Below are 27,763 nucleotides of genomic sequence, written 5' to 3' on the forward strand. Positions count from 1 at the left end.
GGCATCTGCATATTCTGCTCACAATCCCTCAGTAAATATTGCCTAGGTCAGAATGCACAGTTCCTAGTGGAGATGCCACTGACCTGTGTATGAATTTGCATAAATTGCTTGGTTCTGGAGCATTTACAGTAATTAACCACTAAATTCCGTTTACCGCTGCTTAAACTGGTTAATGCTGTTCACAAGTTGCAGCATTGCTGACGGACACCTGCACTTTAAAATGATATGCTCAGGGGATACATACTGATGTGTTCGGACGACAGTGTCTATTTTGACCACTATTAGTTGACACATGAAAAAGGTTGGTACTCATGTTACTTGGGCGCCCACTAAGCTATTTGCTTAGTGGGCTATTCTGCGTAAGGAAATCGCATCGCATGTCCAGTTTTAGTGTCACAGGATGCAATGCGATTACGAATTAATATATTAACTGCTATTTTTCCCGGTCTTATCGCATTGTACGTCACGCATGCAATGCGATTTTACAAAGTTATGTATTCACTGTCCAAAATCTCATGCGATTTTGTACTGGCAATTGTAGGTACCCCCCTACTACCCACAGCACCCTATAGATACCCCCCACCCTATAGCGTTGCAAGTGCAGCGTTGCCCCACTATCCACGCCATCCCGAAGCATGGCGAGCGGCGGCGGAACGCGTCCTCCTGACCTCCTCTTACCCCCACTATCCACGTCGGCGTGGAGTTGATTTTATATAGTGTGGCGAGCGCAGCAAGCCACCAAGCCCGAAGCGCAGCGAGCATAGTGGAAAACATGTAAAGTAATCCGCGTCCGCTCGCCAGACTATATAAAATCAACTCCACGCCTACGTGGATAGTGGGAGCATGAAAAGGTCGGGAGGACACGTTCTGCCGCCCCTCACCACACCTCGGGGTGGCGTGGTTTTAGGAACACATTCTCAGCATCCATACAACACATCTGAGACAGTAATGTGGACACATGTTAACGTTCAACTGTACATTTAGTGAGAAATAATGAACAGCAATAATAATAATAATAGCAAAGATAATGATTAATTATATCAAGAATCACAAAAACAGCAAAAATATCAGGAACAAGAAACATCACTAATATCGGGAACAAAAGAGTCACTCCACTGCAGAACCCTTTGGCATGAGGTTTATTGCATACACAATGCGCTGGAAAGCATTTTTTTTGGCAACACTTTTCCGCCATATGAACTCCAGAAGGTAGGAGGTCAAATGCTGACTTGCAGTGCCAGGTTGTTTTTTGTTCCTCCACTTGGCGGCCCCCCACATACATTCGATTTTCTGGGTATGTACCCCAGATTTAGGGTCGACAAAATTATATTCGTGGTTTACCCTTGCGTGATCGTAGCCGGCCGCTTCCAATTCATCACTCTTATAGGCCTTCCAGCAGTCACTAGAAATTATAGATCCTGGGGCAACATGCGCAGTAATAGCAGCCATCAGTGTTGTGGCGTCTCTCCTGTCGACGGCTTTCAGGAAGCAGGCTCCTGTCTCCCTGCAGATGCCAACGATCACCCACTGCTGTGGCAACATCCTCCCCAAAGAATATTTGCGTAGGGAGAACAGGATCTCATTGACCTCCACCAGAAGTCCCGGTCCTCCTATTTGTTTCTGAGGCTGTGAAAGCAGATCATAGGTGCAAGCCTCCCTCATCAGTGCATTACAATGCATTGTCGTGGCTTCACAAATTCCCAACTGCCTTTCACAGAAGGCGACACTGGTGAGTTGAATTGACCAACAGTACACAAAGCGTATCAGGGTCACACATGTCAGACGGCAACCAGGGTACCAGAGCCCTGCTTGCACTGTCACCTTTCGGCGACAGGCCTTGGTATGGCACCTCCACTGACCATCTTTGACCGACAACTTCATGGGGTGCCCCTTTACGCATGTTTGCGTCACAGGCAACAACTTTCGACGCTGCAAAAATGCCAACGCCACCTCCTCTGTTCTCGGCAGACTGAAGAGCCCCATATTCCTCCGCTTTTTTCTTGCCATGCTGCTGTCACCAGTAAACGCAGAGTGGAGGGACTGGAGACTACAGGTCCCAGCAGGCAGGTTGTACAGAGACCACCGGGTGTGGAATGACTGGAGACTACAAGTCCAGCAGGTCCAGTGAGCAGGAAGAGGAACCTGTTACGAAGAGAACTCCTCCCACAAGTTACTGGCGCTCTTTTGCGGAAACTACAACTCCCATCATGCCTGGCGGCGGCGTGCGTGTGACGTCATGGCAGGGCGGCGGCGCGCTGCGCAGGGGGAGGGAGCGGGTCACCATCATGGCGGCTTCCATTTCGGGCTATACGTTCAGCTCTCTGTGTTACCACAGCAGCAACAGCGGCTCGGATCACGTAAGTGACGCGGGTCCGGGGCTTGGGAACGGTGCGGGGAGCCGGTGGAATGAGCCGGGAGCGGGTGTCTCTCAGGGGGAGGAAGGGGCTGGGGAGCTGTCAGTTATCAGACCCGGGGTGTGAGTGTCCGGGTGTGGTGAAGGTTGCCATTCCCCGCTGTGAGCTGCCGGCTAGCCCGATGTTATCCCTGTGTACTCTTCCCGCTATAGAGTGGTCCTCCCGGCCAGTGTTCCCAGTCTGTAGTGGGGTCCTCCTGTGTAGTGACTATAGAGGGGTCCGTCGGGGCAGTGTCCCCCGGCTATATAGGCATCCTCCCGGTAGTTGCTATAGAGGGGTCCTCCGGGGCAATGTCCCCCGTCTGTGGAGGGGTCCACTCCTCCCACACAGTGTCCCTTGGCTGTATAGGCATCCTCCCGGATAGCTGCTATGGGGGGTCCTCCAGGGCAGTATTCATCTGTGGAGCGGTCCTCCGGGGCAGTGTTCCCTGTCTGTGAAGGCATCCTTCTGGCCTATGGCTTTGAAGGGGTCCTACCAGGCAGTGTCCCCCAGCTATAGAGGTATCCTCCCTGGAAGTGGCTATAGAGGGGTCCTTTGGGGCAGTGTCCCCAGCTATAGAGGCATCCTCCCTGGTAGTGACTATAATTTGGTCCACTGGGGCAGTGTTTCCACGTCTATGGAGGGTTCCTCCGGGGCAGTGTACCCTGTCTATAGACTGCCCAAGTGTGCATGCTATTAGTGGAATAATTTTAAAGACTGGAGGCCCATAAGAAGACCTTTACTGTGGAACTGGCACTTTACAGTTATGACAGCTGGCGTGAACTCAGACCAGTATCCGTGAGGTCATGCAGGAGACTGATCTACGCCCGGAACATGAGAAAAGGATAAAGGGATTGACAAGTAAATGGGCCAGTGACAGAGGGTGTGCACGAGAAGGGTGGTGTACTTGTTGCTCAAGTCGCATTGTCTTGGACTTTTGGGTTGGGTCTTGATTCTCATCCAGATCTTGTGATGATGGTGTTTGCCGGGGAAGTTGCTCTTGTGAGAACTCTGAGCTGCTGTTAGGACCAGAAAATACTCCTAGAATGGAGGTTCCTTTAAGTTCATGTAAGACTGGAAGGTTATGAATAGTTTGCATGTTGAACGAAGAGAGAGACTCGGACATGCCTGGCACGTGGCATCTGTTTCGTTCTTAAGGCTTTGACCCTGTATCTGTTGGGTTAAGTATATTCTTTGTACTGTTGCTAACTTGTCATACTCGCATGTGGATCCGGCGGAAGGTTAACAAGCTGGTATGCTCTAGTCTAGTGTTATTTGCTATATACCCTCATTTTACTTCATTTTGTACCAATGTTTCAACTTCTGTAAACTGTACTGTCATAGAAGTGACAATACTGGTCATCTGACTTGCTGATCTCAGACATCTATCTTTTTTTTTTTTTTTTTGTCTATTGAAAAATTTTCAATAAAGTGATCAAACATACATATATTTTTGAAGAGGAAAGGGAGTGAACAGAAAATAAAATAGGGACAGATGGGTAAGGGAAAAGGGATACAGCAAATTAAAATAGTGTCACTCTCAGTAAAATACAACAGACAATATACAAGCAATAAATTGTATTGCAAACAAGGTAGAACCGCCTCAAGAGTCACGATTGATTATTAACGAGCTTATGCTGTATTGTTATAAGAAATGAAAGAGGTAAAGGAGCATTGTGATGCGCTAGCCATGGCGACAGTGTATCTATAAAGGATGAGGCATTATGTTCAACAATACTGGAAATGTATGTGGTACATACAGTTACCCAAATAGCTGCCGATATCGCAGTCTGTGATTTTCAGTGAAAAGCAATTTGACTGCACTAATAATGACAAAAGAGCTTTTGAGTAGGTTTGGGTATGTCAGGGATGCTTTGAGGTAGCAAGAAAAATGCAGGTGAAAACGGGACATGCTAGAATGAACTCTTCACTGCCTTGCACCAGTGGTGTGGTTTAGTGTAAAGTACTTCTGGATGGTATTTGAAATATGAACTTCTAACAGGGTTAGTTCATCTAGGTCTATGTGTTAAATCACTGGTATGGCCCAATGGTGCTGGTATCAAGCAGGTCACTGAATTCTTTAGTTTAAACTCTATATTCTCTTAAACCATATGCAAACCAAGCTCAATGTGGGCAAGCATTTAACACACGCACGCACACACACAAAATTCAAGCATGACCATGCCTAGGCACTTGTATACATGACCTCCATATGTCACAAGGTTTACTGAACTTGTGCAGTGAATGTGGGAACTTGGGTTGGTTGTCACTGTCAGTATGATGCTTTGTGACCACACATTGCATTCAGCACTGGTGTCAGTGTGTATTGTCATGTCTCTGTTATTGTGCAGGACTTGGAGAGTAATGGTTTTACTTGGTCAGTGCTCTGACAATACAGGTAGGTTCTTGTTCTCGTTCCTTTTCCCCCTGTTTTAATTTGTTTAGCTGTCTGTGTCACATGGTAGTCAAGGTGTATGGTGGGGGAGGTTGTGTGCTGGATGTTGCATAATTCCATAGCACACTCTTGCTGCTCATTAGGCATTTAGATGTTAATTGCATTCTTGAGAATTAATCCCTTCTCCTGCAGTAGTTATATTAATATTTGATTGTAGTAATTACATTAATATATTCCACAGACTGTTCATGGCATTTGGTCAAGGTGCCAAAAAAAATCAAATAGTTCTACTAACCTGCGCATCGGACCCGACCAGGTGGAAAACCCGTTTCTCCAGGCGGCGAGGCGGGCGGGAAGCAGAGGTGCATGCGATCCATCACAGCGGATCGCATGTGTCCCTGCCGCTGGCGGCTCGCACTCTGTCGGGTGTCCGTACACTGCTGCGAGATGTCGCAGGCAGTGTGTATGGGCATGTCTGGGTCTTTCATATGTTCTTGTCCTCATTTATTTATTTAATAGTTTCTTATATAGCCCATACATATTCCGCAGCGCTTTACAGAGAATATTTGAACATTCACATCAGTCCCTGCCCCAGTGGAGCTTTACAATCTATATTCCCTACCACATGTACACGCACACACAGACATTCTAGGGTTAATTTTGTTGGAAGCCAATGAACCTACCTACTCAAGCACGGGGAGAATATACAAACTCTGCACAGTTAGGGCCATGGTGGGGATCGAACCCATGACCTCAGTGCTGTGAGGCAGTAATGCTAACCATTACACCATCCGTGCTGCCCTAATGTCCTTATATACAAATTGATTTCCCCCACCCCGGGCAGATGAAATAACCTATACATTTGTAGGTTTTTGGATCTGTCAAACAATCTGGATTTCTTTACACTCCCTCTTGAGTCTCAACTAGTCAGTGACACTTTATTTAAAATCTCGCTGGTCTAAAGGCCCCCATACACTTGTCTGACATGTATGAGACATAAGCTGGGCCCGACTTCCCTTGAGCTCCCTGGGAGTCCTGTGCCATTTTTTTACATAGGATAAGTCACATGCGATTTATGACATGTAAAAGGACTCCTGGGGAGCTGCCGGTGGATTTCAAGAGAAATCAGATGTGATATATTGCAGGTGCTAAAAAGCACCGTGATTTGCTGCTGATGGGTCAGATTGCGATTTATCATTGGGGCAGCAGGTTCAATCTCAGGATCCAATCTGATTCACATGGGACCGCGCATCAGATCAGATGTCAAACACTTGCTATTTGGCCTGTTTTTTCACTTGATTTCTCGACCTGGTCCGTCGGAATCGGGTAAAAACAGGTGAAATTGGACTAGTGTATGGGGGGTACAAAAATTGAGTTGTTGAAACTTGTACAAATGTCCGATACGTGACAGTGGCATGGCCCATCTATGCTTCCTTCATATAATGCAGCAGGAGGTGTCCTATGATGCTTCCTGCATGCATGTGTAATCCTCTGCTGCATCCCATCACCTGTAACACAGCCGGCTGAGTAACCCTGAGGTTACACAGACCGGCCACTGCAGCTCTGTCAGAATACGGGGACCCTGGCCTGGCACTCCTACAAAACAGACACCATAGCACCTTCAATGGCTTCAGTCTGTCATTCACCTGATGTCTGCAGCCGCTGTGTAACAATGCAGGACCCATACTGCACATGCATACGCAATGTACTGTACATCAACTTATATGCACAATATAGTGACTGGGCCTAAATCAGGCCTCTTAAGCAATGTTATCCTGCCTCTAAGTTCATATAGATAGGTGCTAATAAAGACTAATGGCCGTGTTTATAGTCATAATGAACATGTTTAGTCTGTATGTTCCTTATTACAGCTGCCACCAATAACTCCTGCCAGTGTCTGTAATGTTAGTTCTGGAGAGCTCATGTGAGATACATATACATTATCTTTAGGGGACTTAATAAGATCTATAGGGAAACTCCTAGCCAGTTTTCTATGTGTAGGAGTATTCTGCTTCAGTGCTATCTTGTTGGTGTCCCTTCTATAGGTAAAGCTAGAACATATAGCTCTGTGTACTGTATGTCCTATGTAGGGCCCTGACAGATCTGTTGGGTGCTTCATAGGCTTATTGGTAGCCCCAATCACTTATATCTATAGGCCTGGTGTTTACAGCTAGCCAGTGCTGAGTATTTACAGGAGCATGTGGGTTTAGTGCATTTTTTTTCTGTATCTATAATGTAAGTTGACATGGCCAAGGCCCTCTCTGTTTTCTATGATATTTCCTAACTTCCCCAACTCTGCTGCCTGGGTGTCACTCTTGACTCCTCCCTCTCCTTTGCACCCCACATACAAGCTCTGGCACAATCCTGTCCGTTCCTGATACGCAACCTTGCTTGCCTCAGGCCATTTTTCTTTCCCAGAGTGCACCTAAACTTATCATCCACTCACTGGTCATCTCATGGCTAGACTACTGCATGAGATGACCACTTCCCCTCCAATCTGTCCTCCAACTCAGTGGCTAGGCTCTTCTTCCACTCCCACATGATCACTTCTGCCACTCCCCTTTGACAAAATCTGCACTGGCTCCCTTTCCCCAAAGAATCCTATTCAAACTCCTCACCCACACATACAAGGCCATCTCTAATTCCACTGCTCCATACATCTCCAACCTCATCTCCCTTCATATTCCCTCCGACTTTCTATGGTCATCCGATGACTGTCGCCTCTCCGCTACTCTTATCACTGCTTCCCATGCTAGAGTTCAAGATTTTGTCCGTGCTGCACCCCTTCAGTGGAACATGCTCCCTCGCTCCATTAGCCTCTCCACGACTTTGCAAAACTTCAAACAGGCACTGAAAACACTTCATCACCTCTTCTTCAAAGCATAGTCTTTCGCTGTATAACCTAGTCCTGAGGCTGCTCCTCCAACCCCCTGCTTTATGCCTTGATCATCTCTGCTTTCCTTCATACTGCCATCAGGCCACCTTGCTTGCTTGCACCTTGTCATCTGTCTGTTGCCCCTTCTGACTAGATTGTTAGCTCCTCAGAGCAGAGCCCTCTTACTACTTGTTGTCAAAGCCCTTTTCTCCTCACATTTCACTTACAGCTCTCTCCTACTCAGTGGCCATCTTTGCCTGCACACTCTCCTGCTGGTAAAGGCTCATCTCTATCTATGGCCGCCAGCCCATAGTAGTATACGGATTACTCCATCACTACTTATATCTAAGCTGTGGTTCTCTTTGTTATCTGTACTCGACTTTTGTTATTTACTGTAGTTTTAAGTCCCTGTACTGTTCTATTTTTATGCCCTCTGTACGGTGCTGGTTGGGGTTAGTCGGTAAGCGTGTTTCTCTAGTTGGGGTTAGGTTGGTCAGCGTGTTTCTCTAGCTGGGGTTAGGTTGGTTGGCGTGGTTTCTCTAGCTGGGGTTAGGTTGGTCGGCGTGGTTTCTCTAGCTGGGGTTAGGTTGGTCGGCGTGGTTTCTCTAGTTGGGGTTAGGTTGGTTGGTGTGATTCTCTAGTGGGGGTGTTAGGTTGGTCGTGTGATTCTCTAGTTGGGGTTAGGTTACATAGTAGGTGAGGCTGATTAAAGACTTGCATCCATCTAGTTCAAACTATGTTTATAGTAGCTAATCCCTTGTTGTATAATATGTTCTGATATTATAAAGACCGATTGTTACTTATTCATACCCGTGGATGTTTTTAACCAATAAATGTTTATCCAACCTTATTTTAAACATATTTATAGTGTCTGTCGACACCACTTCTTCAGGAAGAGTTTCAAAGTTTGACTGTTCTGACTGTAAAGAATTTTTTTATTCTAGATGAACAAAATCTTTTTTCTTCTAATCTAAACTCGTGCCCTCTCGTCCTAGATTCCTGTCTAGTAGAAAAAAAGGTGTTTGACAGTTCCTTATATTGGCCCCTGATATATTTGTACATGTTGAGCATGTCCCCCCTTACACGTCTTTTCTCTAGTGTAAATAGTCCCATCTTGCTTAATCTCTCCTCGTAGCTTAAATTCTGCATTCCCCTAATAAGCTTAGTTGCTCTTCTTTGGATTTTCTTCTAATCCTATGATAACCTTTTTATAGTGTGGGGCCCAGAATTATACTCCGTATTCGAGGTGCAGTCTAATCAATGATTTGTACAGAGGCATAATTACTTTTGAATCCCTAATTTCCATGCCCCTTTTAATACATGCTAGAGTTTTATTGGCCTTTTTAGTTGCTATATTACATTGAGCACTACACCCTAGTTGGTTGTCTATTTGGACTCTTAAATCCTTTTTGAGTACTGAATTACCCAATTCATCCCCGCTTAGGTTATAACTAGCACACTGGTTATGTCTCCCAAGGTGCATGACCTTGCATGACCTCCACATTGAACCTCATCTTCCGACCAGGTTGGTCGGTGTGATTCTCTAGCTGGGGTTAGGTTGGTCGGTGTGATTCTCTAGCTGGGGTTAGGTTGGTCGGTGTGATTCTCTAGCTGGAGTTAGGTTGGTCGGTGTGATTCTCTAGCTGGGGTTAGGTTGGTTGGTGCTGTGTCTCTAGCTGGGGTTAGGTTGGTCGGCGTGATTCTCTAGCTGGGGTTAGGTTGGTTGGTGTGTTACTCTCGTTTTGGGGTTAGGTTAGTTGGTGCTGTGTCTCTAGCTGGGGTTAGGTTGGTTGGTGCTGTGTCTAGCTGGGGTTAGGTTGGTCGGCGTGATTCTCTAGCTGGGGTTAGGTTGGTCGGTGTGATTCTCTAGCTGGGGTTAGGTTGGTCGGTGTGATTCTCTAGCTGGGGTTAGGTTGGTCGGTGTGATTCTCTAGCTGGGGTTAGGTTGGTCGGTGTGATTCTCTAGCTGGGGTTAGGTTGGTCGGTGTGATTCTCTAGCTGGGGTTAGGTTGGTCGGTGTGATTCTCTAGCTGGGGTTAGGTTGGTTGGTGCTGTGTCTCTAGCTGGGGTTAGGTTGGTCGGCGTGATTCTCTAGCTGGGGTTAGGTTGGTCGGTGTGTTACTCTCGTTTTGGGGTTAGGTTAGTTGGTGCTGTGTCTCTAGCTGGGGTTAGGTTGGTTGGTGCTGTGTCTCTAGCTGGGGTTAGGTTGGTCGGCGTGATTCTCTAGCTGGGGTTAGGTTGGTCGGTGTGATTCTCTAGCTGGGGTTAGGTTGGTTGGTGCTGTGTCTCTAGCTGGGGTTAGGTTGGTCGGCGTGATTCTCTAGCTGGGGTTAGGTTGGTCGGTGTGTTACTCTCGTTTTGGGGTTAGGTTGGTTGGTGCTGTGTCTCTAGCTGGGGTTAGGTTGGTCGGCGTGATTCTCTAGCTGGGGTTAGGTTGGTCGGTGTGTTACTCTCGTTTTGGGGTTAGGTTGGTTGGTGCTGTGTCTCTAGCTGGGGTTAGGTTGGTCGGTGTGATTCTCTAGCTGGGGTTAGGTTGGCCGGCGTGATTCTCTAGCTGGGGTTAGGTTGGCCGGCGTGATTCTCTAGCTGGGGTTAGGTTGGCCGGCGTGATTCTCTAGCTGGGGTTAGGTTGGTCGGTGTGTTACTCTCGTTTTGGGGTTAGGTTAGTTGGTGCTGTGTCTCTAGCTGGGGTTAGGTTGGTTGGTGCTGTGTCTCTAGCTGGGGTTAGGTTGGCCGGCGTGATTCTCTAGCTGGGGTTAGGTTGGTCGGTGTGTTACTCTCGTTTTGGGGTTAGGTTGGTTGGTGCTGTGTCTAGCTGGGGTTAGGTTGGTCGGCGTGATTCTCTAGCTGGGGTTAGGTTGGTCGGTGTGATTCTCTAGCTGGGGTTAGGTTGGTCGGTGTGATTCTCTAGCTGGGGTTAGGTTGGTCGGTGTGATTCTCTAGCTGGGGTTAGGTTGGTCGGTGTGATTCTCTAGCTGGGGTTAGGTTGGTCGGTGTGATTCTCTAGCTGGGGTTAGGTTGGTCGGTGTGATTCTCTAGCTGGGGTTAGGTTGGTCGGTCGGTGTGATTCTCTAGCTGGGGTTAGGTTGGTCGGTGTGATTCTCTAGCTGGGGTTAGGTTGGTCGTCGTGATTCTCTAGCTGGGGTTAGGTTGGTCGGTGCTGTGTCTCTAGCTGGGGTTAGGTTGGTCAGTGTGTTACTCTCGTTTTGGGGTTAGGTTGGTTGGTGCTGTGTCTCTAGCTGGGGTTAGGTTGGTCGGCGTGTTACTCTCGTGTTGGTTAGGTTGGTCGGCGCGGTTTCTCTAGCTGGGGTTAGGTTGGTCGGCGTGGTTTCTCTAGCTGGAGTTAGGTCACTTCTAAGGTTGCTAAAAGCCAATTCAATTGTTTTTGGTTTGAAGAGGTTGACCGGGCAAAGGTCAACATAAGTTTTTCTCAATTTGTACCTTTTTTTTTTTTTTTCATACTTTACCATCCACGTAAAAAGTGTGCCAAGTTAGGTACCAGGCCCAAAGCATGGTGAGCCATGCGAGGGTACGTGATGCACTAATTGGGGGTCTGTGTCGACAGTGTCACCCAAAAAACCTGTGAAACTTCATATCAGCCCTTTTGTCTGTGTTGACCTAGTGCATGTCGACCTTTTGCAGTCGACCTATTGACTGTCCATTTAGAAACCGACCCAAGGCTGCACTTATTGCTGACTTGTGCTCGCACCCTCCTAAGATGTGAGCAGAAATCTGTGTAAAGTACGGTTTTGGGACTGAGCGCATGTAAAGCAACACTTGTGATTTCACCTGCAGTGAAAGGGCTCAAGTATGAACTGTCACTACCAGCCCTGTGCTCTAATTAGCTCCCCCCCCCCCCCCCCCCCCCACCCCGTCCTAATGCAGGGCCCAATCTCTGTGTTTGGATGCATACTGTATCTTGCTCATAGATATTTAGTAACATCATTCTATTACTTCCATTACAGGAAGGTTTCCTGCTGGGGGAAGTGAGACAGGAGGAGTCTTTCTCTATAAGTGATTCTCAGATCAGTAACACGGAACTTCTCCAAGTTATAGGTGAGTTACTCAGAGGGATGTTTGTGCAACACATACAGATGTGTTTAGAAGTTTACATACCTAGCAGAATTTGTGATTTTCTGGCCATTTGTCGGAGACTATGGATGATAACTCACAAACTTTTCTATCACTCATGGTTAGTGGTTGGGTGAAGCCATTTATTGTCAAACTACTGTGTTTACTCTTTTTTTAAATCATAATGACAACAGAAACTACCCAAATGACCCTGATCAGAAATGTACATACCCTGGAGATTTGGCCTGATAACATGCACACAAGTTGACACAAATGGGTTTGAATGGCTACTAAAGGTAACTATCCTCACCTGTGATTTGTTTTCTTGTAATCAGTGTGTGTATAAAAGGTCAGTGAGTCTCTGGTCTCCTGAAAGACCCTTGCATCTTTCATCCAGTGCTGCACTGACATGTCTGGATTCTAAGTCATGGGGAAAGCAAAATAATTGTCAAAGGATCTGCAGGAAAAGGTAATTAAACGGTATAAAAAGATATCCAAGCAATTGAGAATGCCAATCAGCAGTGTTCAAACTCTAATTAAGAAGTGGAAAATGAGGGATTCTGTGGAAACCAAATCACGTTCAGGTAGACCAACAAAAATTTCAGCCACAACTGCCAGGAAAATTGTTCGGGATGCAAAGAAAAATCCACAAATAACTTCAGCTGAAATACAGGAGTCTCTGAAAGAAAGTGGTGCGGTTGTTTCAAGAAGCACAATAAGGAGGCATTTGAAGAAAAATGGGCTGCATGGTCGAGTCGCTAGAAGAAAGCCATTACTATGCAAATGCCACAAAGCATTCAGCATACAATACTCAAAACAGCACAGAGACAAGCCTCAAAACTTCTGCAACAAACTCATTTGCAGTTATAAGACCAAAATTAAACTTTTTGGTCACAACCATAAACGTTACATTTGGAGAGGAGTCAACAAGGCCTATGATGAAAGGTACACCATTCCTACTGTGAAACACGGAGGTGGATCGCTGATGTTTTGGGGATGTGTGAGCTACAAAGGCACTGGAAACTTAGTCAAAAGTGATGGTAAGATGAATGCAGCATATTATCAGAAAATCCTGGAGGAAAATTCCGAGATCAGCTCGGAAGCTGCACATGGGGCGTACTTGGACGTTCCAAAATGACAATGATCCAAAACCCCAGGCCAAGTCGACCTGTCATTGGCTACAGCATAAATGAAATAAAAAATAAAATGAAGGTTCTGGAGTGGCCATCTCAGTCTCCTGACCTCAATATCATTGAGCCACTCTGGGGAGATCTCAAACGTGCAGTTCATGCAAGACAGCCCAAGAATTTACAGGAACTGGAGGCTTTTTGCCAAGGAGAATGGGCAGCTTTACCATCTGAGAAAATAAAGTGCCTCATCCACAACTATCACAAAATACTTCAAGCTGTCATTGATGTTAAAGGGGGTAATACACGGTATTAAGAACTGGGGTATGTAAACTTTTGATCAGGGTCATTTGGGTAGTTTCTGTTGTCATTATGATTTAAAAAGAGTAAACACAGTTGTTTGACAATAAATGGCTTCACCCAACCACTAACCATGAGGGAAAGAAAAATGTATGAGTTATCATTCATATTCTCTGACAAATGGCCAGAAAATCACAAATTCTGCTAGGGTATATAAACTTATGAGCACAACTGTATGTCTGCTCTATATGTGCCAATGTTTTGTGTACAGTAATATGTAAACTTTATTTTAGCTGATATTTTTACCTTTCAGAGATCCATAGGCATGAACCTTGCACAAAACTTTTCAGGTAGGTATTTTTTATTGTGCAATATTTTACCATTGAGATTTCCTTTTGATTGCTGTTATTCAAACATGATTGGGGGGGGGGGGGGGCGGAGGCGGAAGTTGTGTTGTAGTAAAAACGTAACATTCTTCCTGTTCTGAGAGAGAAGTTGTCACTTCCAGTCCTGAGTGATGTCCCATAAGTGTGTCTGAACTGTGTCAATGCCAACATTTAATTAGAAGAGCTTCCTGTTCTCAGTTAATGTTCTACCAGTTTAGATGGGTCTGTATCTGCAGATGTCTGGGTAACTCAGCAGTGCTTCTTAGTGTACTCAAATATATACTGCACAGGTGCTTCAGGGGGCTGTGTCTGCAGACGTCTGGGTAACTCAGCAGTGCTTCATAGTGTATACTGCACAGGTGCTTCAGGGGGCTGTGTCTGCAGATGTCTGGGTAACTCAGCAGTGCTTCTTAGTGTACTCAAATATATACTGCACAGGTGCTTCAGGGGGCTGTGTCTGCAGACGTCTGGGTAACTCAGCAGTGCTTCTTAGTGTATACTGCACAGGTGCTTCAGGGGGCTGTGTCTGCAGATGTCTGGGTAACTCAGCAGTGCTTCTTAGTGTACCCAAGTCCGTACAGCACAAGTATATAAAAGAGCTGGTAGAAGCATTGTGTCAATATTAAATTTTTTGGAATTATTTTTTGTAGTGCAATGTTCTTTATAAATCCTTCAAACCTGGAATGCATGTGGATATTTCTTTGACACATACCATCAATATTGTGTCAGACCCCTATTGGCAACAGTAGTCCCTGATGGCAGTGGCCCCGTACAGCAGGATAACGCGCAGTGCCACATTGCAAAAGTTGATCAGGAATGGTTTGGGGAACAGGGCAAAGGGCACATGGTGTTGACTAGGCCTCCAAATTCCCAGATTTTTATCTGGTATCTGTGGAATCTGCAGGAGAAACAACATTGAGATGTGGAGGCCGCACCCCATGACTCGCCGTATCTGCAGCTAGCGTCTTGGCGTCCGACACCACAGCTCCCATGCATTGGTTTTGTGGAGCACATGCCTCAACGGTTCAAAGCGGTTTTGGCAGCATGAGGGGGATCTATACAAAACCAGACAGGTGACTTGAATTTTATAGCTGATGGGTGTAGGGTACAGTATATTTATTCATAGTCATTTTTGGGAAATCCACTAATTTCAAGTTTCTCCAGAATGTATCCTAACCCTTTCAGGTGCAACGTCTAGTCAGGCTCAACAGCCCTAGCGCTAGTAGCAGATCCAATGGTGAGCCACTTTAAAATAAGAAAATTAACATCGTTCAATGTAGGCCATTTTTTTATAAAAAAAAAAAAAATACAATTAATTTAAACCAGACTGTTTGAATTGCAAATAAAAAATGTTTTCTCAAAAGAGTTAATGACTGGGGACAGTAGGGAAATGTGTGGTGGCAGCTCATTTTCCAACACACCACATATAACTACGTATGGCAGCTGCTAGTTGTGAGATTTATCTTGGTATTCCTGAGCTTGGCCCCCTTTAACGCTATCTTTAGTCTATGAGATGCTTTCCTTACAGTGCAACCAGAAGGTCAACGGCCCGGTGACACTGGAAGAAATTTAGGTGCTTGGCCCAATCACCGACTGGCTGCGCCTCGCTTATGTAGTTGGCTGAATTTCAGAATCGCCCTGTATGTGACCAGCGTATAATGCTATACATGTGAGATGTACAGTGTGTGCCTGTGTAGGGTTGTACAAACAGCAGGAAAAGTGCAACCGGATTGATCTCCTTAACAATTTAATTTTTTTTTTTAGTTTGAGTTCATTTTAATCAAATGATCTCTGGGATCATAAGTTCTAATTGTCATATAATAGAAACATTCTTTTGGGTAATAAAAACATATAACTCCGTATTGTATGAATTATGTTCTCATGGAAGCGTTAAATCATACTTGCCTACTTTTGAAAACTAGTTTTAGAGAAATTATAGTTGGTAATAGAATTTTGCAAAGCACCCCATTGAGGGGGCGTGTCATGCTCCACCCAAAAGGCGTGTCTAGTTCCAAATATGGAGAGATTGTGAAAATAGATTGAACGTGGCACCTAGAAGCTTGAGTGTGTACTGCTACATCCGAGAGGAATCTTGTAAAATAACTTATAGCCAAATGTAGATGAGCCCCAAAGCAGTTAGTAAGAGCTACTATATTTGGTAAAGTGCTGGGAAATGGTGATGATGATTCAGTGTAAATGTAGCTGTCTCTCGTTAATTTTTCTCCAAAAATGTAACAGTGTAATGTGGGCTAGGTGACATGAGGGAGATTGCTAGACTAATGAGGGAAATGGGGAGATTGCTGCTATGTCAGGGAGTCTCCTACAGAATGCAGGAGGGGAGGTAACTGCTGTAACAGTGTAATGTGGGCTAGGTGACATGAGGGAGATTGCGAGACTAATGAGGGAGAGGGAGATTGCTGTTATTTCAGGGAGTCTCCTACAGAATACAGGACGGTAGGCAGCTAGGAGTTAAATGTCTAAATTGATATAGCGTTGCTAGGGACACTGAGCAATGTCTTATAGCACAATAAATTCTTTAGCGTACATTAATAAGGGATTATGCCACACATGGCCAACTGCTGCTGAGGGGAGGACATTATATAAATACTGAATTTGTGACACCAGAACTTACACACGTTTGGTCACACTTTCCTTCAGAGGTTTTCGGAGACCCCCGATATAACTGGCCAAGCTACGAACTGCCCCATCACTAAGATGCAATTCACATTGTATTGCGTCCTAGTGTCACCCCACTACTCACTGTTCAATACAGAGATGAAACAGCGGGCATCCCAGACCTCGGTGCCAGCTTCAACGTGGCTCCAGGACTTGCCTGAACAAGCCTCTTCAACAGTTGGCAAGTAGGTATTACTTGTGTGATAATAATACATTGATGTATTCCAATGTCACCACCTCTGTATATTAGAAGGAATTCAGATTTACAGTCATTTTTATTTATTTAACTGCAAAGGTCTAGTAGTTTAGAAGCTGATGGTAACTTTGTCTTTTTCCTGACAGCTTCTACGATTACACGGGCACAGTCAATGAGGAAAGTCTTGATCGAATTCTCAAGGACAGACGGAAAGTATGAATCGCTGTTTAGTAACATTGGTGTTTTCTGAGTAGTAGAATCTGGGAGCTGTGTGGGGTTTTTTTTTGGGGGGGGGGGGGGTGTTGCGTTTTTTAGATTAGAGTGCACAGGTTTAGTAACAATTACTTTGTGAGTATCCTGCCGTAACACATCTGGTGGTAGATCTGGAAAGTATTGCAGCTCTGCAGCAACCTCTTGCCTGTAATTGACATTCCGGACAGGGCGCAGCTATAATGGGTGTTAAAGAGATGCTCAGTTCCTGCAACGCAGAGTGTGGCCAGCAAGCAGGAGTAGCCAAATGGTAACATTACCATGTCCTGTATGGAGTCATATATAAGAGATAAGAGCGCACTGCTGTGCAGATCTTGAGTGGGGGCTGGAGGCTGTTTGCAGGGTTCCAAGATTTAAGCTGCATGTGATCAGGGGACGTGCTGGGACTCTGCTTACTGGTTGGAGCTAGTTAATAAGGAGCGGAACTCCGGTGGGTGGAAAAGAGTTGATGAAGGGTTGTTCATACAAGCAAGCACACATGGCCAATAAAGTTGATTCTATTCTATTCTATTATTGGCATGTTAGTGATGAGGTAATGGGATTTAGAGTACTAGAAGAACCGATGCCAAATCAATAGTTTTGTACAATAGGCTGTAGTATTGCATACCTCCCAACTGTCCTGCTTTCCGCAGGAACGTCACGGTTTTTGAAGACGTCCCGCGACAGGTATGGGGGGATGGGGGGGCAGTTGGGAGTCGTCTGCCCCCCCCCCCCCCCTTAATCCGGTCAGTAGATGCTTTGCGCATGCGCACAGCGTCTATTCCCGCAGCAGAGAGGCTGCGGGCTGGCCAGCAGTATACAGAGCTGCTGGTCAGGCCACAGCAGCGAAAATGGGGGCATAACCTCCCAAAAATGATGCTGCTTGTAGGCCACGCCTCTTGCTGCTAAGCCGCGCCCCCTGATTTTGTGCTGTCACTCTTTCTTTAGCTGCAAAGTTGGGAGGTATGGCATTGGATGGTCAGTTCCTGTGTATTAGAAGGGGTGTATGTAGGCAGCACCTGATTTCTGACCACCTCTCCCTGGCGTGTTGCTTTACATTTTAAGAACTTTTTTATTTACCCATTTAGTCTCTTCGCATAATGCCGAATGCTTCCTGGATGAGATGTAATTCCTCTTTGTGTCTGGCAGAACGTGATTGGCTGGTACAAGTTTCGGAGGAACACCCAGCAGCAGATGTCCTATAGAGAACAAATTTTGCACAAGCAGCTGACTCACCTTCTTGGAGTGCCCGACCTCGTCTTCCTGCTCATTGGCTTCATCTCCACTGCCAACACCTCCACACATGCCTTGGAATACGTGCTGTTTAGGCCTAATCGCAAGTAGGTGCTGCTACTGTGCCTAATAAATATACATCCGATTTACCAGGAGCAGCTGCTGTATAAATCTGGTCTGTTATTTCACTGCCACCATAGGCTCAGGTGTCGCTGTCTGCTTTGGTGCTTCTACTACATTCTGGTCTGTATTGAGATACAGGCCCCACTGTGATAAAGACACCACAGCAGACAGCGACACCCCAGGCAGGAGAGAGGAAGTACATGGATTTTGAAATGTGCAGGGTGCTAGAGTGAACACTAATGATGGTGTGGTAATGAAATGACGGGCTAAGCCAAGACCTGTATACGCAACTAGCGCTGTTTTCTGATGGATCTCTTGTACCAGGCATAGTGTTTCCACGAGTACTTACTGCTGATTACTTCAGCTATGGATCCAAGGTGCCATTTCTGGTTCATTCGCAATTAACCGAAATAGGCCCCTGCCACCACGGTCGAGGTTTGCGCAAAACACAGATCATTACAGGAGCTGATCACTAGAGGTCCTCTATTAGAGGACCTCTAGTGGTCAGCTCCTGTAATTACCTGATGAGGAATGTGACTGATGGTAGAAAGGAAAGCTGGCTTCCTGTTGGACAGAGATTGCATTCATACAGAAGCCTGGTACCCCTTCTGTCACGTGCCAGTTCCCCCTGTGTTCATAGGTTATTCCAGGCGCCCAGTAGCTGAGATCCGCATCTGTACTGTGCATCGGAACATTTACAATGGGGAGATAATGCAAATCAGTTCCCATAACCCCCTTGCAGAAGAATAAATGCCCCCCACGTTTAATTCGCTCGCAGTGAATTCCAGGAATTATGGAAGGGAAAGAATGATTAAGACAAATCGTCGGAGGGACAGACGTTTGCGCTAGGTCTCCCTGCTCATTAAGGACAGATTAACGAGAAGCCAATGTTTACCTGAGCCAACCTGTATAAAAGCTGATTTCCTCTGTATGCGCCTCTGGCAAGGAATCTTACTGGCTAGAGATGAGTGCTGTGAGAGCACTTGGGTGACTTCATCGCCTTTATACTGTGGGTATGGTATCTGCGAAGGCTGCTAATGCTTCTATGGCAGCGTTCCAAAGTCTTATAGGTACAGAAAGTGCAGGGCACACAGTCCTGTGATAATGTACGAAGACGCTCAATAAATGCTGTCTAAGTGATCGCTCTGTTTTGATTCTGAGCAGTAATTGTTTTGTTTTTGTCTATTGTCCAGGTTTAACCAGAGAGTTTCTCTTACAATTCCAAACTTGGGCACAACCAGTCAGCAGGAATACAAAGTAACATCAGTGCCAAACACCTCCCAGAACTATGCCAAAGTGATCAAAGAACATGGGTCAGTATGCCCATTCCAGGGTGATGGGTTCTATAATGCTAAAACCAGCTTATGTACACTGCGACAAGTAACACCTACTGTTACTTAGGTGCTGGGAATCAGTGGGTTATCTCTGGAATTGCAACAGTGCCACGTAGTGGCCAAATACTCACATTACATGACCATAAAGTCAGGATGTGTTTCCATTTGGTTACAAATGCTCCTTCTGGCTCTTTGCTTTTTATGATCCTTTCGGTTCTATTATTAGGGCCTAGCTCTCTCTTTCAGACAATAAAACAGACTTCATCCTCTGAGCAAATTTTGGTACATAGAAACACAGAATTGGACAGCAGATGAGAACCACTTGGCCCATCTAGTCTTTCCCTTTTTTTAAACATGATACCTCAAACCATATTTGATTTTTATTTCTTTAATATCATCATCAATTTCATCAATATGCCTAACCCAAGCATGTTTAATTGTTCTACTGTATTTGCCTCTACCACTTTGGATGGTAGGCTATTCCACTTATCTACTACTCTTTCTGTGAAGTAATTTTCCCTCAGATTTCCCCTGAATCTTCCTCCCTCTAGATTCAGTACATGTCCTCGTGTTCTGTTGCTCCTATTCCTGTGAAGAATGTCTCCCACCTGTACCTTTTTAAAACCCTCGATATGTTAGGAAGTTTCTATCATGTCCCCCCTTTTCCTTCTCTGCTCTAAACTATACATTGATACATTGTTAGTCTTCTGGTAACTGCTTCCCACGGGATGCAGTTAAAATCCCGGCGGTCGGGATCCCGGCGTTCAGAATCCCGACGCTGGAATCCCGACCGCCGAAATGCCGACGCATTCTCCCTCCTGGGGTGTCCACGACACCCCTGGACGGAGAATAAATTAGTGTGCCGAGCGTAGCGAGGCACCGGGCCCGCTGCGTGGCGAGCGCAGCGAGCCCGCAAGGGGGGGTGATCCACGTCCCCCCCTTGTCGGCATTTCGGCTGTCGGGATTCCGGCGTCGGGATTCTGAACGCCGGGATCCCGACCGCCGGGATTCAATACTGAATCCCTTCCCACAGTTGTAAGATCTATAAACAGTGACATTAACTTGCTGAGCTATTTAATAAGCAGACAAAGTCCATCCACAGTTGGTTAATGCATTCCCAAGAGCGGTTCATCATGAAGATCAGTGAACAGTCTAAGCCAGTGGTTCCCAAACTTTCTTGAATCCCTGCACCCTAGAGTGACAGGATTTTGTCCACTTCACCCCTAGGCTAAAAGTTCTTTAATAAATGTGGAAAAAATTATAAATGAAGTAAATTGTGCCTATCTGTTATACTTATGCGGTAGTGCACAGTTGTGCTTCTGCTTGTCCACATGTTTTAGGATTGGCAGCCACTAGCACTGGGTTTGTCTGTAACTTTGACCATAAATAATTTGATTTGGTCCTTCACCACCAACCCAAGGCAGCCTTGCATGATCCTTGCGTCACCCCAGGGTGCCTGGGCACACAGATTGGGAACCACTGGTCTAAGCAAACTTGGAAAAAACTATTGGAAGGCACTGATTGGGGAAGATTTCTATGACTTTTGATACAGGATTGTCAGAAAGCATATAAGAAGCTTCCCATATGCTTATGTGTCCTGTATGTAGCATTGTTTGAGGCCACCTCACTAAAACATTATCCATGACAATGGAAGTGTCAGGATTTTACCTTCCACCCAGTATCTGATCAAAAGTGTTGAAGTCTGAAATTGTTATTTATTTAACATAGAGAGTTCCTGTTTTGTTTCCACAAGGTTAGAAAATGGGGGGAAAGGTGACAATATGATTGAATGCTTTTTTTCTCTGCCACTCTCATTTATTATGTTTAAGAGAAAGTTAATTAGTGGAAATGATTGGCACCAGCTGATGTTACCTGTGTTCAAGCATCAATAAGCAAACGCTAATGCTGCGATTCCATTCTGATCACAGCCACTACATCTTTGTGATCAGACGAAATAGCTGGGTAGATCAGTGGTTCTCAACCTCAGTCCTAAAGGTCCCCACAACAGTGCACATTTTCCAGGTCTCCACACAGAATCTCAGGTAATTTAATTAGCTCCACCTCTTTTAAAATGTGTCTGTGAATGAGTGCACCTGACAGGTGACCTGGAAAACGTGCACTGTTGGGCCTCCTTGAGGACCAAGGTTGAGAACCACTTAGATCATCAGAAACTGCGTTACGGGCATCCCCTAAGGTTGGAGGGAAAGATGCTTCATACACCGCAAAGGAAAGGGTTTTTCACAGTTAGAGCAGTTAAGATTAGAGGTTCTCTGCCAGAAAAGGTTGTGACAACTGATTCAATTAATGCATTTCTAAAGGGTTAGATTTTTTTAATAGAGACAGACATCCAGGGATATAACTGTTCCTCATATTTTATAATAGGAGGACCAGTTCCTCATATTTTATAATAGGAGGACCAGTAAGGTAAATATCAGTCCTATAGCAATTGGAATACTGGGAAAGGGATGTTACATTATAGTTTTAAAGACAAGTTGAATTCGACGGACTGATGTCTTTTTTTCAAACTCACAAGCTGTCACTAGGTTTATGTCTATTTCCATAAAGAAATGTGATTAAATACCTAAAATATGATGCAATTTGCTTTTGTACTCTCCTTTTAAAATGAACAATTGTGTATGTTAATTCTTCGTATTACTGTGTATCTCTTACATTATCTCCCATTTACATGCTTCGTTTTTTTATTTTAGTACCAATTTTTTTGATAAAGATGGTGTAATGAAGGACATCCGATTAATTTATCAGGTTTACAATGCTTTGCAAGAGAAGGTGCAGGTGAGTAGCCGCCATTACCCAGTCCGGTAGTCTTGAGCCACTGATGTCACAACGAGTAACTCCTCCCATGTGCTCTCATTCCAGGCGGTCTGTGAAGAGGTAGAGAAGAGTGAGAGGGTTGTGGAGTCTCACCAGGCAGAAGTAGACGAACTGCGAGCTCAGATCTGCAAGAGGAAGGCAGAAAAACTTTGCAGGGAAAGTAAGTTTCTTTTATCTCCGTGCAACACTTAAATCAAATGTGTTTTCTATATGCTGCCGATAATTGCAACGTGGTCAGCCTCTGAATTTTACCTGGACGTGCAACTCTACATTTGTACTTGAGAAATAGTGAATAAGATTGAAATAGTTTTTTATAGGAGATACATATATATCGCTCATTACCTATGTTGGCATACACATGAGCATCCTTTGTAAGGGATTAAACTGTTCCTTCCTGTTTGCCTTGGCATTGCTTATATGAGCTGTTGGTGTGGGGATCGGAATCTGATCTAAAACATGCCCAATTTACATACAATCGGTCGAGATTGCATCCAAATTGGGGGGATTGAGGCCAAATCATTCTGGTGTGTCCCCAGCATTAGATGCGCTCTACAGGGAGCATGGTAAACCAGTACATGCGTACTTCCACCCTCTGTGTAGGTGAACATGCATGCATTGGTGAAAGTCAAAGAAACTATAATTGTAACACCTAGAACTCCGTTACTAACATTTCTGGGTACTCTACTGATTACATCCTACATACTGGAAAACCCTCCTCCCCCCTGCTTTTTAGATAGGGAAAGGTATGCCTCTTACAGTGAGATTCAGCTGCTTTTTTTTTTTTCCCCCATCCCTAGATCTGCGCCAGTCCATGCTAATCCAGACAGAAGTGCCTGCAGAGAGTATGGGAACATTCGGGGACTGTGTAGGCCCCATCTCTAGGCCACAAGAACTTCTTCCTCCTGCCTATTCAGAAGAAAGCATCAGTGCAGACGACGGTGTGGACAGCACACCCGACATGCCGAGGCCGCAGGCCGTCGGCTCCTCTTGCCACCTTCTCCAAGACCAGAAAGACCGCACGGCGGTAGCCTCTAAGACACCCGCGAATGAAGGCACAGACGAATCACAAAGTGATCCTAGAAAGTCACAGCACCGTTCAGAGTCCCCCGACAGTGAGATGGCAGAGGAGCAGCCTTACCATCCTGCCACGTCACAACCAGATGGGGAGCTGGCACAACACTGACTGTCCCCCCCTGGTGGCTGACACCCATACTGTGGATTCTGGAATGTAAGCAATGCGGAGCTGGCAGGGAGTCTCTCAGCTGCCTGTGTGTGGGTCTTTTACTCCCATCAGCTTCCAGTACTCGCTGATCTCTGTGGAGCTGCTGGAGTACACTGAGCTGCTTGTTGTATATCTCATGTATATTTTGAGCCAGTACTGTCAACCTCATGAAGGCATTGTGTAGATTAAAGGGATTATTAGGTTAACAAGGGAGGTGGGATATCTAGCAGGTCACAGCCTGTTTTTTTTGTTTTTTTTTTCATTTGCTTGAAATCTTCTTTAAAATATATTTAACCTCAACTGCCAAAAGGATATCCGGTGCAGTCATGGGGGGGGGGTGATTCATTGTCACTGATCATTCGCTATATATTTATCCCTATCCCCTCCGTTTCTCCCTTTACTCTGCGTACTAAATTGCACATTTTTTGCTCTCGCCCCAATTCTTTTTGTATGTGAGATTTTCTAGGGTTACTTTGTATCCCACAAACGAGTCCAGCAACCGTCTATTCAAACAACTCGCTGATTTACTGTGGGTGCTGTGGGAACCACCACTCTCCCTCGTATACAACCTTTTAACCAACCTCAACGTTTAACCACTGTCAGAGCTGTGAAAGCCAAAGTGTCCGTACATTTAGGAGACACGTTTCACTTGGACGTCAGGCCGGACATTTCTTCGGGCTGCAGATCCTGACCCTGCACAAGCTTTTCAGGACACTGCACGCATCTTTTCCCTCGAGCGATAGCTTAGCACATGGTCATGTGACGGCCAGCCCGGACAATGGATCTGTTCACGAGCCGCACAGCACTTCATTCTACGGCTGATTTATTCCCCACATGAAAGCATTTAACATTCGCCGCAATCATCTTCCCATCTCTACTTCTGTAACATGCCGGCGGGTACAGTGGTTTTAATTGTTTTATAATTAGCTGCACTATTTTTTTTTTGTTTATTATTATTATTATTATTAATTAATTTACTAAATCGCTTAAAATGCCCCGTGACTCTTAAGAAAGCAGAATCTAATACTGTGGACTGAGGTGCTTGATCCTTGAAATGGACATATGGGGGGAGGGCTGTCACTGCTGGCTATTTTGCTGGACTGTATTCCGCCAGCCTGTCGAGCTGGCCGTGAAAGTCACGTTTACTGCCGATTATAACGTCTGCCAGGAAAACCCAAACAGAAAACCTGTGTCAGTCTCTGAACGGTGCGCACAGTTTCAGCCTTAAGACTGGTACAAATCAAATATAATAAACGTGCTTTAGTTTATCGAACCAGGTTTCAGTTCACGTGTGTTTTATTGATACATCCGTATCGTTAGATGGGTCGTGTTTCATCTTAGGCTTCAAGGTTGGTTATTTTTGTTACAATACTTAGATTTTGTATTTTTTGGTTGTATTTGGGATATTCTGGTCCATGTCCGTTCGCCAAAAACTATTTTTGAAGGGTGTATAGTTAGTTCTTAAAGAGGTGTCCGGCCTTTGTCTGAACTTGGGTCTCTTAATCTGCGCACACACCATGGGCCCAGATGTATTAAGCTTCAAAAAGTGAGAAAGTGGAGAATGATCAACAGCCTCTAGCTGTCATTTTTTCAAACACAGCCCCTAACACGGCAGTACTGATTGGCTGGATGTTTATCAATTTCAATTTGGTCACTTTTTGATGTTTGATACATCGGGCCTCCTGTGCTGCAACATTACATTGTTTCTGCCATGAACACTGCGCGATCTGTAGTATGATGGGACAGTGTATTGAAACATACTGCATGTAACTGTGGCGCCCATGGAATCGTCACATTGGATATGCTGCAGTAAGTGAAAGACACCTCGGTACAATGGATCATGGAGGAGGAGGAGGGGGGGGGTACAATAAGTGTAGAATATATTCTACTGATCAGTGTTGGGATGAGATATCATACAATATGTTTTTTTAGTCAACAGATATTCAGTGCCGTTATAAAAGCTGCAGTATATATAACAGACCTATGGGCCCAGGTGCTAGGAAGTCCAGACAAACTCCAAAACCATGCCTTGAAATTATTGCACAGTCCAGCTGGCAACCGGCACGGCCGCCAAACTTAGACTTCATATGAGGTCATCGCGGTATACAATTAATGGACGTTATTATTGACTGAAACTGGACCCACATTCAGCCGACTCCCATGTGTTATCTCTGGTCCCAACAGCTGGTTATAAAGGGTTAGAGCAGGAACGGGGAACCTTAATCTACATATCCCAGCATGCCATACTACATTTTTGCTATTTGGCTATACTTAAACTATTGCAGGGCATGCTGGGATGTGTAGTTAAACAGCTGGAGGCCCGATGCACCCAAAGCATAGTACCCAATAACTGCAGGTATTGGTTCTAAGAGACACCCCATCACTGCTGCCAATAGGATATCCCCAATTTTCTGTACTAATCCCAGTCTTGGATACTTGCTGTAACCAGGAATCTTGAGTGTGTTTAAACATCTTCATTATGTGCCATGGTAATCATCGGTAGAATTACTCAATGGGGGAATTCAATTGTTAGAGCCGGCAGCTGTGTCTCCTGTATGCCCAACTGAGCGATTCAATTGTTTCTCTTGATGGATACAACCAGCTACTGGCACCAGCATTTTGTCTGTCGGGATCCTGACCATTCTGGATTTCGATGTCAGCGAAACGACCGTCAGTAAGTTATACCATACCCATTTGTTCCATGCATTCTCAATTTGTTTTATTGAGTCAAAACCAAAATTCAATGTATTGTTGCCCTTTCTTTAAAAAGTCCATCATGTTATATCTTCAGCCTCACCCGCCAATTTCAGTGGCTGTTATGCTTGCGCGAGACCGTGCTACAATGAACTACTCCAACTTTTTCTGTTCGCAAGGTGATTGACAGGAAGTGGGGTGGGGAACTGACCTGTTTTTGGGAGTTGCAAGAAAAACACTGTATGCCGATCAAAATTCTGGGAATGTCGGGGAAACCGCAGACGTGCCAAAGCCTGTTAGGGGAGGATGTGTGACATCTGTAGCGGGCCGGATGTGCCTGTATCCGTCGCAGCCGCCAAGAAAGTCCTGGGGTTTGCGGCTGCACAGTGTAAAACTCTGAAGATGTTACGATGGATTTTGGCCATTTTCACTCGGGTGTGAACGCATGTGCAGCCATACACATTCATTTGCAAGGTGGGATTTTAGTGGAGCAGGGCAGAGGCTAAACTAATTGGGTGTGCAAATTTGCAGCTGTGCGGTCAGGTCTGAATCAGGCCCTCAGGGGGAAGGGGAGAGGGTTTTCTAAATATATACACACACACACATGTGTAAATATTTCTTGTACACACAGACACAGGATAACTTCCCTCTTCTTGTTCCTCTGCATGTTACCTGCTTGTGTACACCCTTGGTCTTCACATCATTTGAACGCCCAAGTCCCAGGTCCGTTCCTCTGTTCTATCACCACTTCTTCCTGCGATCCTGCCGCCCAGGAAGCTCCTGGGTTGCTGCAGTGTATGGGGACATTTACACACTTGGCACAGTCACAGAACCTTTGTACATGCTGGAAAAAAGTAATAGGACCGGTCCTTCAAAAAGGGAACTAACTGGGGGCGCTATGTATGGGTTGTGTCTCCTGCAGCTGCTATAAGGACAGTTTCCCGACAGTCAAAACCCTGATACTCGGGGTCCTGATGGCCACCGGCTATTCTCCCTCATGGGGTCCATGACCCCCATAGAGGGAGAATAGAATAGGTGGCAAGCGTAGAGAACCCGCAAGGGGCTTTGTTGTGCTTGCCCCGCTGTCTGAGTCCAGCCAGTCGGGATCCCAATGTCGGGCTAATGATTGTCGGGACCATATACCACACCCAAGGACGGTGTAGTTCCCTTCATAAACACAAAGAACGTAGAGCACAAAAGACTAGCAGCGGAAACCGTAAATAAACTTCACTTAATGTTGATGCTTTTTTTTTATATATATATAATTTTTGAATAAAGTATAATTGCAAACCTATAATAAACAATATTTGGACTAACCCCTTGGGACTTGCACTACCTGGAACCTGACTAAGGTTACTGGCAACTGCTACTACTCAACCCCTGGATACTTACGTTCATTCTGGAAAGAGACAAGCCTGCCACTCCGCCTGTACGCAACTTCTGCAAACCATCTCCGATGTATATACAGTTATTATCACCAGCTTTGGGCTGACCACACGGACATCCGTGGACGGTGTATCCGCTATTCCAGGGTGGTAACTATCTTTCTGTACTTTACTCCCTTGAGTGTTTAGGGGTGTTAATAGGGACGGGCTCTCTGGGACAGTTACACAATTCGTGGGTGTACGCTTTTATCTATTTTAACATTTGTTTTTTT

General features: G+C 45.4%; 1 protein-coding gene across 1 annotated transcript; it reads left to right on the forward strand.

Moving 5' to 3' along the window:
- The first annotated feature begins 2,201 nt into the window (after positions 1-2,201).
- Positions 2,202-24,685, forward strand: ABRAXAS2 (abraxas 2, BRISC complex subunit). The gene is made up of 9 exons (XM_083149438.1): positions 2,202-2,357; positions 11,629-11,719; positions 13,475-13,511; positions 16,566-16,632; positions 17,818-18,008; positions 19,218-19,337; positions 22,067-22,151; positions 22,236-22,350; positions 22,988-24,685. The coding sequence occupies exons 1-9, from the start codon at positions 2,208-2,210 to the stop codon at positions 23,371-23,373; spliced, it is 1,242 nt and encodes a 413-aa protein (XP_083005564.1). The 5' UTR covers positions 2,202-2,207; the 3' UTR covers positions 23,374-24,685.
- The last annotated feature ends 3,078 nt before the right edge of the window (positions 24,686-27,763 follow it).

The sequence above is a fragment of the Crinia signifera genome, chromosome 6 (assembly GCF_055691185.1).
Source record: "Crinia signifera chromosome 6, ASM5569118v1, whole genome shotgun sequence".
Lineage (NCBI taxonomy): Eukaryota > Metazoa > Chordata > Amphibia > Anura > Myobatrachidae > Crinia > Crinia signifera.